The sequence below is a fragment of the Teleopsis dalmanni genome, chromosome 1 (assembly GCF_002237135.1).
Source record: "Teleopsis dalmanni isolate 2A chromosome 1, ASM223713v2, whole genome shotgun sequence".
NCBI lineage: Eukaryota > Metazoa > Arthropoda > Insecta > Diptera > Diopsidae > Teleopsis > Teleopsis dalmanni.
The window spans coordinates 82,939,050-82,956,142 of record NC_051846.1 but is presented as its reverse complement, the minus strand read 5'-3'; the positions used below and the strand labels follow the sequence as shown (position 1 = coordinate 82,956,142).

At 29.6% G+C, this 17,093-nt stretch overlaps 2 protein-coding genes across 2 annotated transcripts; both read left to right on the top strand.

Moving 5' to 3' along the window:
• Positions 1–3,446: 3,446 nt before the first annotated feature.
• LOC119670399 lies at positions 3,447–15,462 on the top strand. Its single transcript, XM_038080644.1, has 9 exons — positions 3,447–4,177; positions 7,170–7,329; positions 7,389–7,551; positions 11,552–11,685; positions 11,741–12,162; positions 12,225–12,342; positions 12,401–12,579; positions 12,641–12,757; positions 15,205–15,462. The coding sequence occupies exons 1-9, from the start codon at positions 4,014–4,016 to the stop codon at positions 15,416–15,418; spliced, it is 1,671 nt and encodes a 556-aa protein (XP_037936572.1). The 5' UTR covers positions 3,447–4,013; the 3' UTR covers positions 15,419–15,462.
• LOC119670401 (probable small nuclear ribonucleoprotein E) lies at positions 10,840–11,387 on the top strand. Its single transcript, XM_038080645.1, has one exon. The coding sequence runs from the start codon at positions 10,958–10,960 to the stop codon at positions 11,240–11,242; it is 285 nt and encodes a 94-aa protein (XP_037936573.1). The 5' UTR covers positions 10,840–10,957; the 3' UTR covers positions 11,243–11,387.
• Positions 15,463–17,093: the final 1,631 nt, after the last annotated feature.

Here is a 17,093-nt window from a genome sequence, read left to right as displayed (position 1 = left end):
GTGCTGCGACATTGTATACAGCACCACCACCTACTCCAACCAACCGAGATCACGTAGAAAAAAATAATGAAAAAACTAAGTAAAAATGATGAAAAATCGCTTTTATAACGTTTAAAATTAAAATATGAAAAAATTGTGAAAAAATCCTCACAAAAGGCAAAAGAGTGAAAGCAAATACGAGGCAAGTCTTCTATCGCTGATAAAGAAAGGGAAAAGAAAAGCATTCAAAATGAGGCAAGTACAAGTAGTATTTAATGAAAGATGACAACACTGGCGCTGAAAGGCGATGAAAAGCTGCCATTAAAAGTATGACAGCGAACTAGGCCACCATCTATAATAGGTACATAGAGGAAATCTATAGGAAGTGTTGTGTTTTTGTGGAGGTATTGGTGTAATTATAAATATGTACAGAGTACATATGCCCTGAGAACAGTCCTTAGTGCATATGTAAATCTGAACAAATATTACAAACTGATAAATAATGGAAGTATTTTTTTTTTTGGTAAAGAACTTAAGTTATACGATATATACTACAGTCAGATAAAATCATTTATTTATACAAATTTTATAATATATTTTATTCTTTTTATTTAAATCACTTAAGCTTCCATTAAATAATATATAAAAATAAAATAAATGTCGTATAAAACCTGACGTCACACAAAAGGATTGGAAAGTAAACTCATATCCCAAGTTATTATGTGAATCATATCTGATTTACACGATAACTTTTATTGTAAGTCATTAATGTAAAAATTTAAACTGGATTACAATATTATGTTAATTTTATTATTATGTTGGGGCTAGTTGAGTCAGTGCAGTTGAGCACTTTTACTCTGGATTATTGTTTATCCCTTCTTTAGAGTAAACAATAACTGATGTCAGATTTGCATACCTCCCCGAGGAGCCTGATACCATTCTGAAGCCTGTCAGTTTCTGTAAATAATTTCACGACTCTATCCTCAATGTATTTTTTGAACGGATCAATCTTAAGCTTCCTGAGGATGTTATTTGTCGTAATGTACCATGGTACCATGAAAAGTCTTCTTAGAGCCTAGCTTTGTGCAATATCTAGCTCTAGTAAGCCTGTCAGTTTCTGTAAATAATTTCAGGACTCTATCCTCAATGTATTTTTTGAACGGATCAATTTTAAGGTTCCTGAGGACGTCTTTTGTCGTAATGTACCATGGTGTCATGAAAACTCTTCTTAGAGCCTGGCTTTGTGCAATATCTAGCTGACGAACAGTAGTGTTTGAGGCCTTGCTAAACACTACAAAACCATATAGCAGTGACGGTCGAATTATTTGGTTATCAATTATTGTTTTGTTATATTTTACCAAACTTTTGTCGGGTTGTTAAGCATTTGTAGGAAGAATTTATATTAAATATTGAAGACATTGTCTTAAAAATAATAGCATTGATATTGCAAAATGTATAAACTAAACAATTATATCCTTTCAATCGCTAAAAATATAATTGCTTTACCTCACTCAGAGAGGTGAAAATGAAAGTCAGTCACACTCTGTAAAAAACCTAAATGCCGTTCTCAAAATGTAGTTAAAGATTAATATAAAATGTTTATTTTGCAAAAAGATGAAAGTGCGACTAAACTTTAAACATTTTCCCAAACTGCCGTTCTTTTATTTAGACTTTAAGATAAAAACTGAAATTGAGTGGGGTCAACCTATTTAAAAAAATCCTTATAGTTAGTAATAAAATTAAAATATTTGTTCTTTGCGGTGAATTAAGAAAAAAGCAATTATGAAAGTTTAAATAAATATTATAAAATTATGTGAAGCTGCAAATAAAATTGAGGGTGAGGATAATTAGAGCTACATATATATATTATGTATAAATTTAATTTTTACATAAAGGAATCGGTTATTAAAATAATTAAAATCGTTTGTTCATGTCACTTTCATTTAAATATTTAATTCATTAAATAATTATTTAATAAATTAAATAACGTCTCTGTATTTATGTTAATAGTTCTATACTTCAATAATAGTTTTTGTCATTTTTTTTCATATTCAGTCAAACTTCCATAACACAAACTCCTATAAATCGACTTTTCTATAACTCGAACTAAAAATAATACAACAGGGTTTTAGAGAGCAAATTAAATGCAATTCTGCTTCCATAAATCGAATTCCTATAACTTGATTTTCTTTATAACTCGAATAAAAATATTGTCACGTGCTAATAAGAATATAGGAAAGTGTATTCTATAATTCGAATTTTTGTTTTAAGTATGAATCCATTTTGGTGTTAGGGAAAGTTCCTTTTTCCAAACCAAATCTTTAATTTTTTCTTTTTTATGTTGCTTTCTGATGCAAATGTCAGTCGCTGTCATTTGTGCAAATGTATGGAACCACTAGATTAGGGAGTAATTCAAAATTTAAAGTGTACTTTCCCATTGTCCCATATTCCTATTGGAACGTGACAATATTTTTATTCGAGTTATAGAAGTTCAAGTTATGGAAGTTTAACTGTATTATCATAACAGCGCTATGAGTTTTAAATATAGAAATAAAATATAGGAATTACTAGATTTTTGCTTGAAAGCTTTCCCGTACTGCTGTGTAAAATGGTTTTTTCAAAAAGAAATCACGATTTTCTAATTTTTTGACTGGAATTTTTTATTAAATTTGTAGGAACAAACTTAATATTTTCACTATATGATTATTGCTTAATAACGTGTAATATATATGCATATATATGTAATATGTAATATATGTAATATAGGTATATGTAATATATAAGATAATAGATTTCCATTAAACTAGATATACCTGTGTGTTCTCTGCTGCAGACATTGTTACTATAATTTAATGGTTATTGTAGAATGCAGAGCTATGAGTTGTTAGTATTTTTTGTAACAAATATATGTAATCTGTAACACAGTTTTAGTTATAGGACCTACACTGAGAGATCCGCTTTTACAATTTTAAGTTTGATTTTATGGGAACCTTTGTCCTAATGACTATTGTTGTATGAAATAATAAAATAAAAATTTGGATAAAAATACGCAATTTCACCGAATAAAGCTTATTTTTTATGATTTCTTAGAATTTAATAAATTATTAAAAATTTTAAAATCAAAGAATTTCGCAGCTATCACTGTAAAGTGAAATTTGTTTTTTGGAGCCTGAAAGTATGTTTCGAAATAATTTAATTTGAAATAATTTTTTATAAAATTATTTTTACTTACATCACTGAATAAAATATCTAATAAATTAAATTTATTTGTTCATAATTAAATAATAAATAAAAATAATTAAATAATAAATGAAAGCAATGATCGTAAACTATTTATTTATTTATTTAACTATCGATCGTTTAGTTTAATGAATTTCGAGTGTTGGTAACTCAGCTATAAACAAAATCTTTTCTCAGCCGTTCTTGCTTACCTGAAGACGGACCACAAATTCACGTCAAAGAAACCAAAGCAGCGCCAGTATTGACGAGCTCACAAGAGAAGAAGCAGCAGAGGTTTGGCAGTGGAGTTTGTTTGTTGTTTGTGTTGTGATTTAATTGCTTTTCTTGCGAGTCAAATTTATGAATAATAAATTAAAAATGTTGAAATATTACTAAAGAAATAAGTTTCAATGTAAAGAGAAATTAATTTTTATATAATAAAACGGAGTTCTTTGTGATTTAATTGTGGCTTTTTAATTGGTTTTCTTTTCGTTTCTTTATTGTTTTGCCATCGTCGCTTGGTTTTTTTGAAACCAGTTTGAGGATGATCGAGATTTTCTCATGCCTCGCTCTTTGCGGTTGTGAAAATTTGAGTCTTGCATAAACGAGCGGAGCAAAACAAAAACAATAACACGTGCATTGATCACAAAAACAAAAAACAGAAAAAACACAAACAAAGACAAAAACAAAAACATTGAAGCTGAACTTGACAGTGAATTTAATGCAGAAGAAACTTCCTATATTAAAATATAAAATTATAAAAAAAAATAAAAAAATAATATTTATATTTATAAAAATAAATAAAAAAAAATATAATGAGTTCAAGAGTGCCGCCACCGCCTTGCCCAGCTCCGCTTACAACACAACTTATTGAAGACCTGCAACGTCTATCCGAAGATCAAGAAAGCGCCGACATTGTTTTTATTTGCGGACGCGAAGAAGAAAGAATTTACGCCCATAGAATTCTGTTAATGACTCGGTAAGACTAGAGATTATAATTGAAATTTTTTATATTTTGTATGTATTACAGTAAACACTGTCTTAAGCAAGCACTTGTCGCACGGTATATGGCTTAAAGGGACATTTTAGAAAAAATTTCCCTTTAGAAAAATTGTTAACCAAATAAAGGATTTCCTTGAACGGGGATGTTCATTAGGTAGTTTCTTGTTATTATATTATTAAACACATGCAATTAGAAACTGATTGCATATCTAAGAACTTAGTCTGTCTACAAAAAGTTTCCAGTTGTCTCTATTCCGTGCCATGTATCTAACCTCGTTAAACTGTTTGATGTTTCAGTGCTTATTATTTGCCTTCATGTTGTCTTTGAATGTCCTCTTCTTTTTGATCCAACGCGGTTCCATTCTAAGGCTAAAGGAGCTATGTTGCGCGTATCTTTTCTTAGGGTATGACCGAGCCCATCCATATTTTCACTTTTTGATGGCATTTGGTATACCACTTTGCTTGTAATCTTCATTTAATTCTCCTCTTCATTATATTCACTATAAAATATGTTATTTTGGTATTAAGTGTTTTTAATCCGCTAAGGAAATAATTAATAATTTATTATTAAAAAAAACAAGTTGGTTAAAGAGCGGTGACTCTGAGCTTCAAATTCGGCAGGGCGCACGAGTTCGATTCCTGGGACTTGCAGTCTCAAAAAATTGTTTACGAATAATTAAGTACAATAATTATTTCCAAGATCACTGATAATGGGTATTGGGCAATACTCGAAGCAGCTTTATCAAACTATTCTATATAATTTTTGAAAATGTTAGTTTTTTATAAGTAAATATTATATACAAAATATTTTGCCATTTCTACGTTTTCCATGCTTAATTAGTTAATTTCTACTAACAGAACGAAACTAAATATTATCTACTAATAATTCAAATGTAAACAAATAAACGCTCCTGCAACTTTTACGCAACTTTCTGACACTTAAAAGCTCTTTCACATGCAATAATCAACTTATGCCAAAGGAAACGACCAAATCTTGACTTGATTAACAAAAGCTATTTTAGCTGCAGTGGAAACATGGTGCAATGCTGATGTATTATTAACCCATTTAATAAAACGTATGTATTTAGGTGACGAATTGCTTTTATAAATTACAGAAATTATTATTATTACGAATAAAGTGCTTTACTGAGTCTCATGGTGTTATTCAGTTGCACTTTTTATATACCTATAGTCACATATTATATAAATGAAACAACATAATTCATATGTTGTCAATGAATATAATCGTTAATACATGCCTATAAATTTGTCTTCATTTCGACTTCCAATATTTTTGGCCTTATCATTTGAAGCAAAAGTTTTTACACATGAAAAATTTTGTAGATATTGGCAAAAATAATAATTAGAAAGTGTTGGGAACACGGTTGCCACTTGAAAATTTTTTTCTGTACCAAAATTGGTTTAAAAAGGTACCATTTCTGTAAAAAAGGTCCAAAATTTTTTTGGACCTTTTTGTTTTTTCGTTCTGTGTTTTTCATAGTGTTATAAATGAACAAAATATAAAATAGTGCAAAGTTGCATTTATAAAAAAAATTAATTGGAAATATCCACAATAAAGTTGGGTCGTCAAAAATGTACCATTTTTTGAAAGTGAGTACCAAACGAAAAAAAAAAAAGTACCAATTTTGGTACTAAAGTACCATAAGTGGCAACCGTGGTTGGGAATATAGTGGATGTGGTATTATTTTCCATCAAGCTGTGGAAGATTTTGTCAAGTTATCAAACATATATGAACTCATATTATATGGATAGAAAGCTGCCCCTTTTTTATTGATCCAATCTGACGTATTCTGTTTAAGCGAATCGTTCAGTTTGTCGATACAATTTGCTGATGCTAGTTTACTTCAGATTTGAGCGATGTCCTGTGATATAGCCTCAAACAAAACCGCTTCCTTTAAATTCATCCAAACAGATAGCATCATATTTCTTTAGATTAATATCGGTTTTCGAAGTGATTCATCAGTATGAGCCGGTGCATCAGTATGAGCCATTTTTATTCCAGACTAATGATACGTTTCAAAAATGGAACATCTTCTTGACGTTACAGAAAAGTGATTTGTTTTCCTAAGAAGATGTGTAACCCATATGTTAAAGTTTGAGAATAAATGAAAGCGTTTCAAAAGCTCATGAACGGTCGAATGCAGTAAACTTAATATCTCTCCGATCTCTGTTGTCCAATACCAAGAAATCTATTTTAAAGAGAAAAGAATAATTAATTAATTATTATTTTAATTAATTAAACAATAATTAATAAATAGTTATTTCGAAAGCCTACTGATGATGGGCATCTGGTGGTTTCCGCACAGAACTATATCAATCCTAGAATTTACTTGAATAAAAATCTAAAAAAACTTTTGAAAATTACATTTGACTATTATCCCTTTTTCTATGCAATTATTACTTAAAATTATACGTAATTATATTTTATGTCATCTTTCTGCGTAAGTTATAATATATATAAATTAAAGAAAAGTGTATAATATAGAAATAAGATGAACTAAAGGCAAATGTTAATAATATGAGAAGAGAGTGCTGTCCGTAGTCAAAACAGCCCATAATAATTTTATTCCTAAATAACTAGTTCCCTTTAAGAATGACTTTGAGATACTGCCAGTTTTCACTAGTCAGATAAATGTAACATTCGTGTGAATGTAGTTCACTTAACACTAGAAGTACTTTCTGATTTCTTGGAGTTTTGGGCAATGTCTAATAAAATGGATATGTTATATATTATTTCTCTCATATAGTGCCTAGAGTATACTTGCAGTCGTTGCGTGTGATGCATGATGCGATTTCAGTGCTTAGTTTTTTTGGAACTTCACAATATTATCGATATAGCCGCTGTATCCAGTGATAATTCCTAACATTTCAGCATATGGGAATGTACATTATTCATAATTAATTTTTATATTTTAATAAAAAAATATTAATATTATTATAAATTGCAGTTGTAAAAGTTTCAAAAGTGGCAAACGTGGTGAAATCAGTATGCCAGGCTGTACAGTTTCTCCTGCTCCCGCACCCGGAGCTCCTATTCCAGTGCGCTTACCTTCTCATGTCAACCCGGAAGTATTTCGACAATTCATCTTATATATTTACACAGCAAAAGTGAGTAAAAATTCTATTTACGACTTCTTTTAATTTTATTATTCACTATTGAATTTCAGATTTTATTACAAGATTCTCGGGTTTTTGAAATGATGACCTTAGCACAGGATATGGGAGTAGAGGAACTGCGAGCAGCTTGCGAGGATCATGTGATCTCTACACTTTCAGTAGATAATGCCTGCACATTTTTGACAGCTGTTATGGAAATACACGACAAAGCAGGTAAGATCAAAGCTCAGATATTGGTTAAGACAATTTGATAATCACTTATGATACCAATAGATATTAGATATTTTCCGCTCTATTTTATAAAGTAAGTTCCGTCTTATTTTTCTTTTGTTTAAGACAATAATGTAAAGCAAAGTATTTTACATTAATAATGCAAAATAATAGTTGAATAAGTAGGATCAGTTGATGCCTTTATAGTAGAGTTACAGGCATAGATAGTTATAAAAAGTTATAAAAAGACAAAACATATAAATCTTCAAAGATGTATCTTTATTGTCTTTAATCAAGGTATTACCATGCTGATACCATGCAGATCATTATCTAATTCAGATAATAATGATGATTATTTGATATGTGATAATGATTCAGTTTTTTAGGTTTGTTGCTGTACGCTAAGCGAAACAAAATAAAAATCTATTAAATATGTTTTTAAAATACCACAAAGTTAAATAACACCTCAACTTCTTTTTTTTTAAAACTGCACTCCGTGACTAGTGCTTCTATAAGGTAGAGGTTTCATTTTTTCTAATCCTGATCCAAGGCATAAATTTTGTTATAGTCGATTATAATTTCACTTTTTACTTTTCTAAGTTAACCTCTACCACGCCCATATATCGATGCTTTTGTAATTTTCTTGAACATGTCGTACTTCTCTCATAGGGTTGTACTTAAAATATATTATCACATTATATCTCTCTATTATTTGATCAATAATTTATCAGATTTAGAAAGAAACTTTGTTCAGCAGGGGTCATATTGCATTATGTATTTTTCACAGGATTGCTATATCATATGCCTAAAGCTGTTATATTTCCGTAATTAAATGGTTTATACCTCCTATATGTATGTTTGAACTGTGTGGATCAGAGATATATACATCCCAGTTTTCTAAGTTCTTGATAGAATCATATTGTTGTGTTAAACTAAAAGAGTAAAACTTTTCACATAACATAAGTTCTTTAAATTATATTCTGATACAGTAGCGTATCCAGAGTGGATATATACCTCCTAATAAAAAATTTTTTGGTATTACACTCCCTGACACATTCCTGCACATTTATCCAAATATTGTATAAGTTTTTTCTGTTTTTATACTATCAATTGTTAAGAATCCTTCGATGTCTGATATCGTCTGATAAAAGTTGTTTTATGAAGCACTGGCTCCACAGCTTGTATAAATATTATGGTCATTATTATTAAATTGGCTATTTAAACATCTAATTCACTAAATATTATCCACTCATCTAATAAATATTACAACGGTTCTAAAACCGAACTATGTCTAAATTATAGTTGAAACTCTCAAAATCCTAGTATATTGAATATTATTATCGCATGTACTTAATAATATATAGAGAACTATAACTATATAGTTTTCTTATCAGACTTAGAATGTATAACATAACAATCAAAATCAGTCTCAGTGAGTGTCCAACGTCAGTGTAATTTTTATAGAAAAAGATCCTGTATTATGCTATTGCTATATGTAACAAAAATAATAAGATTTAAATAAAATTTATTTCAAGACTTGATAACTTTGTCTATAAGCCTCGAGATATACGTTACATAAATACTCTAAATTTTGTCTGAGTCTAAAATAGATCTAAAAGGGTTATGTGAATAAAATAAAACCTTGTGAAATATTTTTTATTATTTTTTTATATAGTCCTCTATAAAAATATTGCTGACGTTTCGAAATGTGTTTTATAGTACACTGGCGCCCTAAAAGACCTATTGTGTCTTTTAGTTGGATTAGAGCATTTCTTCAAGTCCGATTTCTTTAATGAAAGCCTATCTTTCCTAAATTTGAATTCTTATGATCAATGAAATATCCTCCTAGGTGTTTTTTCCGCTTGTGCATCAGTGCCGGGCACTATCCAAGCACATGGTATGCAGTTTTTCTCTCTGCTCTACAGTATCTGCAGTCTGAGTTAGATTGAATTCCTAACTTCGATAGGTGATTGTTCAATCTACAGTGACCGGTCAATAATCCCGTAATAATTCTTAGGTTGTTTTTTGATTGCTCTATGCAATCCTTAAAAAGTTTTAGGCTGTAAGCCTCTAAAAGCATTTTAGATTGTGATAGTCTTGGTGGCCTTTCCCAATAGAGTTCTTTTTCTTTTAATAAAAAATAATTTAAATGCTATACAATATATTCAACTACTCTAAAATAGATTTCTTCACCAATGTATTTAAGTGTTTCATCACAGTTCGGAACTAGTCTTAGAAATGAAAGTCAAGACAATAAAGCTCCATTTTAAATCTGTTAATAAATAAGAAAATCGAAAAAGAAAAAGACAAATATTCGCTTACCTAATCCTCATTGAGGTGAAGACTAGACCAATCATTCCATATATGAAAAGAGGTTCATGTAATATTTTATTTATTTTAAGATAATTCAAACAAAATTAAAATTTTTTAAAGCCGACTTCTTGACTTCCAACTTCCAAAAAAATTAGTTGTTTCTAAATTCAGTCTAAAAACAATGGTTGTATTAAGGGGACTTTATTTCACATTTAAGAAGAATCATACTATTTTATAGTACCTGGCATTTCGACAATATGACCGGACATCTTTATTTTTAAAGCTAAGATTTGTAGGTATTCAAGTTCTTCTCAGTAAACCCTTTGTTATGATTAGACCTCCAATTTCTATATAAGTACTTATATTTGTTCAATACTTTAAAAGGTCCGAAACTGGACAGAAACTTGTTTTGGAAGCTATTTACTTTATTTCCACATATTTTATTTTATATATTCAATTGGCATAAGAATCCGAGATTTAGTTATGATTATTTCATATCTTTCAATTTCATATACAAGAGTTTTTCTTGAAATTTTTAGTACGTTTTAATAAAATTTTATTTATATAATTTTTACTATTAATAAAACTGTGTTTGTATATAATTAATTGACACAAAAAATTTGAAAACGAACTCAGGTTAAATGAAAAAATTATTTTCTTTAATTTGCGTTAAATTTATTTCATTGAAGTGCAATGGCAACTCTAGACCTTACTACTGTCTTTAACAATATTTTTATTTAATATTAATTTTTATAATTTATAGTTAAACGTTTTCGCGCTCAATAATAGTTGTACATTTTTTTATAAAAAAATTTAATATAAACATTTGTTATTAGGAACAATTACGCAAATACATGTTTTAAAAATATTATTATTAGTAAGTTATTTGCGACGATTTAGTATTGACACAAACCTGCCACTTAAATAGTTTGCGATAATCGCAGCTAACTTCACGCATTGCTGTCAAAATTGATTTCAGAAGTCATTTTGACATTTTGATTTCAGCGCGTCTTCCGTGAACGCCGGCGAGTTTTTGTCTGAACGCTAATTGGAAATATTTAGTATATTAATTTATGTAAAGTTAAAATCGATCACGATGTCGTTCAAGGGAAATACTAAAGTACAAAAGGTGATGGTTCAACCCATCAATTTGATTTTCCGTTACCTGCAGAACCGTTCGCGTGTGCAAGTTTGGCTCTACGAAAATGTAACGCTGCGCATTGAAGGCCACATCGTTGGATTCGATGAGTACATGAATTTGGTGCTGGATGACGCTGAGGAAGTCTATGTCAAAACACGCGTTAGAAAGAATCTCGGACGCATTATGTTAAAAGGAGATAATATCACTCTCATCCAGAATGTTAGCCCATCCAAGGATTGAGGTTAAAACGGCTGCAGTATAAATTTGGCCGCCGAGGACATTGTCTGGGGTGGCAGCATAAACTTATTTCCATTTAGAAATTATAAATTAATATTTAAATTATAAATAAAGTCTATTTAACATATTGCATAAAGTGAAAATTAAATACAATGAAAACAAAATGTTTATATTGTAAATATTTTGTTTACTTCAATAAAAAGAATGAATTACTTAAAAATTGTTTTTTTTTTTTTTGTGAAATCATTGCAGTGCTGGTTTATGTAGTAAAGCTTTACCAAAAATTTAAATCAAAAGTTCTTACAATTTTAGGCGCAAAATGTGCTGCTTCGTTCATGGAACGTTGCATTATTTATATTGGGGAGAATGCCAATGAATGTGTGAAAACCAATGCTTTCCTGAATTTGACAAAGGATGCTTTAATCAAGTTAATCTCATCAGATTACGTGAGTTTAAACACATAGTTTACTACAAAATTTTCTAATACAAATACTTTTATAGTTTTGCTTGGAAGAAGAAGACGTTTGGCGCTGCGTACTGGCTTGGGCAAAAAATCAAGCAGGCGTCACACAGCCAACACCACACTGGACTGAAGAAGAGCGTGTACGTGTTTGTAATTATTTGTCTGGTGTGATGTCACATGTACGGCTCTTACTTATCGACTCGAAAGTGTTTGCGGAAGAGGTGGAACCTACTGGTGCAGTACCAATGGAATTGTCATTAGAGCGGTATCGTTACGCTGCATTACACGCAAATCAAATGGTATCGAGTAGCACGGCTAGTAGTAGTGGTGTACATATATTATCTCCCGGTTTGAGTGAGGATGACAAACGTTTGCAACCGCGGCTAACAGTAAACATGTTTCCTGGTTCACAAATTTTACGAAATGATAAAATGCATCTACAAGGTGTACTCAATGGCTGGTACAACGAATCAATTCATTTGACTACATATAAAACTATAGCTTTTTTCTTTTAAATTTCAGGTATGGCTCACCCAAACAAACCTGGCGACTTGTTTATCGTGCTTCCACACATGGTTTTTCTTCAAGTGCTTTTCATCATTTTTGTGATGGTGTTGCACCTTGTTTCGTCATTGGAATTGTAAGCATTGTTTGCTACATGGTCCTTTGTCATAGATTTTGAACAATTGCATTTGCAGGGTTCACGTGGTGAAATAAGTGGCGGCTTTACAGATGTTGCTTGGGCTAAAACAAATCGCAAAGGCGGCTACATACACTCCGAGCGTGCGTTTCTGTTTGCTTTGAATCCATCTGGTGATGACACACCTATTAAATTCGAAATAATTAAAAAACCGTACGCTATTTGCTATCATCCAGAGTAAGAGAAGTAATTATATTTGATCAATTAGTTTATAATTTCTTTTTTTACAATATTACAGTTGTGGTCCAATATTTGGTGCTGGTGCGGATTTGTTAATTGCAAACAACTGTAATTCAAACTTGGATTCGTATTCCAACTTGCCACACTCCTATGATGGTCACAATGCTTCATATATGTTAGTATATATGGTTAATTTATAGAATTATAAAAGTAGTTGCTTTTCCAATCTTGTAGTCATCCAATGATTTTTTAATATGTGAATAGTGGCCATTATATTTGTAGCCAAAAGCCGATCTGAAAGTAACTACAAAAAATTTTGACGAGAAAGCGCATAACGGAGTAGTACACAAGCAGTCTATATGGTGTAAAATAGGATTAAGAAAAACTAGAGATGTAAAATCTAACATCAGTTCAGGTTAAGAAATCTCGCCACCTTAACGTATTTTGGACATGAAAATAGATGGGCGACATTTTAAGGAGTAAATCTATAGCTAAGGAATATTTACTGTAGGCATTGTTAATGTAGTTCAATGTATTTCATCAGTTATCGTTAAATATTGCCTTTGTCCTTTCTTCTTATTGTACACACATATTGGTCACAAATCTATATACTTTGTTATATACACTTTAAAAATTTTTACTTTTTGAGTATAGGACCAGATCATAAACAGTGCTGTGTGGTTTCTATAACATTCAAATTACGCGTAGAGCGTATTTCTAATGACCTTTTAAAACTTTTGTCTGACACTAAGTTTGATTATATCTGATCTGGTGTTAAATATTTATAGATCACTCGGTACACTGAATTTACTTAAGGAGATTAAAAAAAACCTTCTTAAGCAATATATTCTAAGGATATTTGGATTGTGGTGAAATGTTTTTTTTACTAATTGCTATAATTCTTATCTTTTTTGTATATGTCGATGCTTTATAGTCCGAATTAGATTGATCGAACTATCTTTCTGTGCGTTTGCTAAATTAAATTGACTCATACTATACAAGTGATGCACTGAAAGCTGGTTTTTGACCTGCGAAACCATCCAGTATTTTTGCTGATAACATTCTTTATTTTTAAATCTTAACACTTTCAAATTTGCATATGCATGTCACTTTGTGCTATATAGTAAAATTACGTTTTATGTGGAGGTTTGTGTGGAGATATTTCCCATCCGATCTCGATAGAATCTTCTCGTTTCTTGAAGCGTTGGACAATGCTCTATAAAGTTTATATTATATTTAAATTTATTCTAATGTAGAAGGGTATGATTCCGAAATAGAAGAAATATTTTATTTAGTTTTTAAATTACTAGATTCCATTAAGTTTTTTGTCTAATTATTGTCTATATTGAATAATAAAGTAGAAATAGCAATGGTCAAATTTAATAGCATACAGAATTTCATTGGAAAATTTTTTTTTAGTATAAATATAAAACTCATTAAAATATATCACTTTCTAGATATATTCCTATTATTTCTACTATCTATTTCAAACTATTAACAAGTACGTAACAGCAGACGTTTAAAGTATTCATCTGAGTATATGATCATCTTAATAATACTGTAGCTTTGCTTAGAAGAATTCAAGCAGTGGAGGGAAACTTGATCGTATCGGTTCTGTGATATAGTTTAAATATAGTTTAAATAAAAAATGGTTCTTACAATAAAAGTAATGTAGGTAGCTAGTTTTTCCAGATATTAAGTCACATGCAGAGAAGAGAGTAAAGGTGTTACGTTATACCAACTCTATTTGATCCCTGTTGTTTACAGAAGGTTTGTGTTTTATTATTAGTAACTGCTTCCATTGTAAACAAAGATAAATAACAAAATAGCACTGTATTACCAAAGCTAGTTTTAGAACTAATACATAATGCATATTGTCATATGTACTTCTATTATAAATTCTAGTTTTGTCAATTGCTTATAGAAAACATTTCTGTATATTTACTTTAGATCGGTTGTTTTCTGAAAGTCTGTGAGATATAGACATAAAGAATATTTGCTCATATCTCTGAAGCTAATTTATAATTTAATAATATATCTATATCATATGATTTGCTTCTTTTTATATTTTCTGTTTACCATGGTTCCAGTCTTAAAGGTGGAACCAATTCTGTTCACGATAATAGCAACACTCAATAATGGACATATAAAGTTACTCGTTTTTTTAACGATCGTCTGATTCGAAAAGAATCAGACCTCTAAATGTTTTACAGTTTACTAAATTAAATATTTTAAATATATTTGGTTATATATAATTATTTATATTATAAATACATTATATTAAACATTAATATATATAATATATTTAAACATAAACTAAATTTAAATTAAATTAAATATAAATTAATATATTATAATATATATAATATTAATATATAATATATATTAAAAATTATTTAAATTAAATTTAAAATTAAATTAAATATAAATTAAATTTAATTAAAATTATATTAAATTAAATTAAAAGTTAAATTAAATATAAATTAAACTAATTTATATATTGATATATATATTTTAGATAAAAAATATTTAATATTTCATATTGCTTATGAAAATAAAAATAGTTTTATCAATATATCAATTATATATTTAAGTTCAAATAATAGTTTTATTTATTCCTAGGACCCTCTACGGTGACTACAATTTTATGCTTGCTGACTATGAAGTCTACACTTTGGCCTCGAGCAGCAATTCCAGTAGCTCACAGACAAATATTCATGGAACCACTGGCAATGGTTGTCTTAGCAACACAGCCACAAATAGTGCAATTAGCGGTTTTGGTAATGGAGGCGGAGCGACAATGGGCATTAACAAAGCAAAGTATGAGAGATATTAACTCACTCAAGGTGCTTACGAATCATAGTCTTCCAACAATCAACAAATAAAAAAAAAATGTTAAAAAAATACATAAAATTGAAACTATTTCTATAAATTTAATTTGTAATAATTTTATTTAAAATATTTTTTAAATTATTTATTTATTATCTTAACTCAAACGTGTATTATTTATGCCAATGCTTCTATGGTTACATAAACAAATTGACTCGATTGTCTTCAATATTCGAGAAATTCAAATTAATGGACCAATAGTTTTGATGGACAATGGGGCGCATCTTGTTCAAAGAAATAAAATTGAAATTTTTGAAGTACTTCAAAATATGATTTAAAGATTGATTGCTGTAGATAAGCTTTAACGTCGTTGGGTTGGTTTTGTCTCATGCGTTGTTATTGTTCCAGAGTGAAGTTTTGTGTACTTTGCCAAACAAAACAGTCCTACACATAAATATGCTCATATCTGCTATGGGCAACATCATTTTACTATATATATATGTATATATATATTTATAACTATATGTATATAATATATGTAAATCTTCGAATCATTAATTTTTGAATTTACTTGTTTAATTCATTACATTCTCTGTGGATTAATCATGTAAACATTGCTCATAATGATTGTAACCTAAACTGATATCGACACAGATTTCTTCGACAAAAATAATCTATTAAAGTTAGTTAAAAGGATCCTTTTAGTAAAATCTTTTCAGTGCCTTTGTTTGGTAGTAAAAAAAGTCTGTTAGTGTGTGAGAACTGTATAAATAAAAAAAAAAAAATAAGAGTAGCAGGGACAATGTAAATTTAATCATATTTTATGTAAAAATCGACTTTAAAGACATATGTTAGAGTTTGTATCTTAACATTCAAATTAGATCCTCTTTAATGAAATCTAATATTGAATAGCTGAAATACAACCACGAGCTAGAGCGGCTAGCAGAAGGTGATACAATCAACAAATTTATGAAAAAGTAGCGATTAAGATGGGTTGGAGATGTGATAAGAATGCCGGATATAAGAGAACCGCCTAAAATTTATGAGAACGAAGTAGGAACCAGCGGAAGAAGAGGGCTACCAAGAATGCGATAGAAATACAGTGTGCAGCAGGACTTAAAAGAAATGAACATAAGAATTGGAAAACAAAAGCAAACAACAGAGAAGAATGGAACATTGCTATTTAATAGGCTTAGATCCTACATGGACTATATAGTCACGGATGATGATGGAATAGTTGAAAATTGAATTCTCTTATTTGGATTATGAAGTTTATTTCATTGTAGACGTAATCTTTAAACTAATTCCGGAAGTTACGTAAATTATTTATTAAACGCATATATCAAATATATTCATAGCCAATTAAATTATATATTTTTTTATATATACTTTTTCCAAAATTTTTGCATTTAGTGAGACATCTTTAGTGAGACATTTTCTTGCATGTCTATTTAACATTATGTAAACATTATTTACAGTCTTATCTCTTCTGCAATAGTAGAAGACATGTAAACACTATGTATATTCAGTATAAAAAGTATACGGAATATCTATCTAGGTATTATGGGTAATTTTAGTGGCAGCAGCGCTTTTTTTTCTGATCTAGTACCGCTTTGGTACTGTTGTTTTACCTGCGCGGTTTTAAAAATATATAAGTTCTAGAAAATGTATGCTTGAAAAAA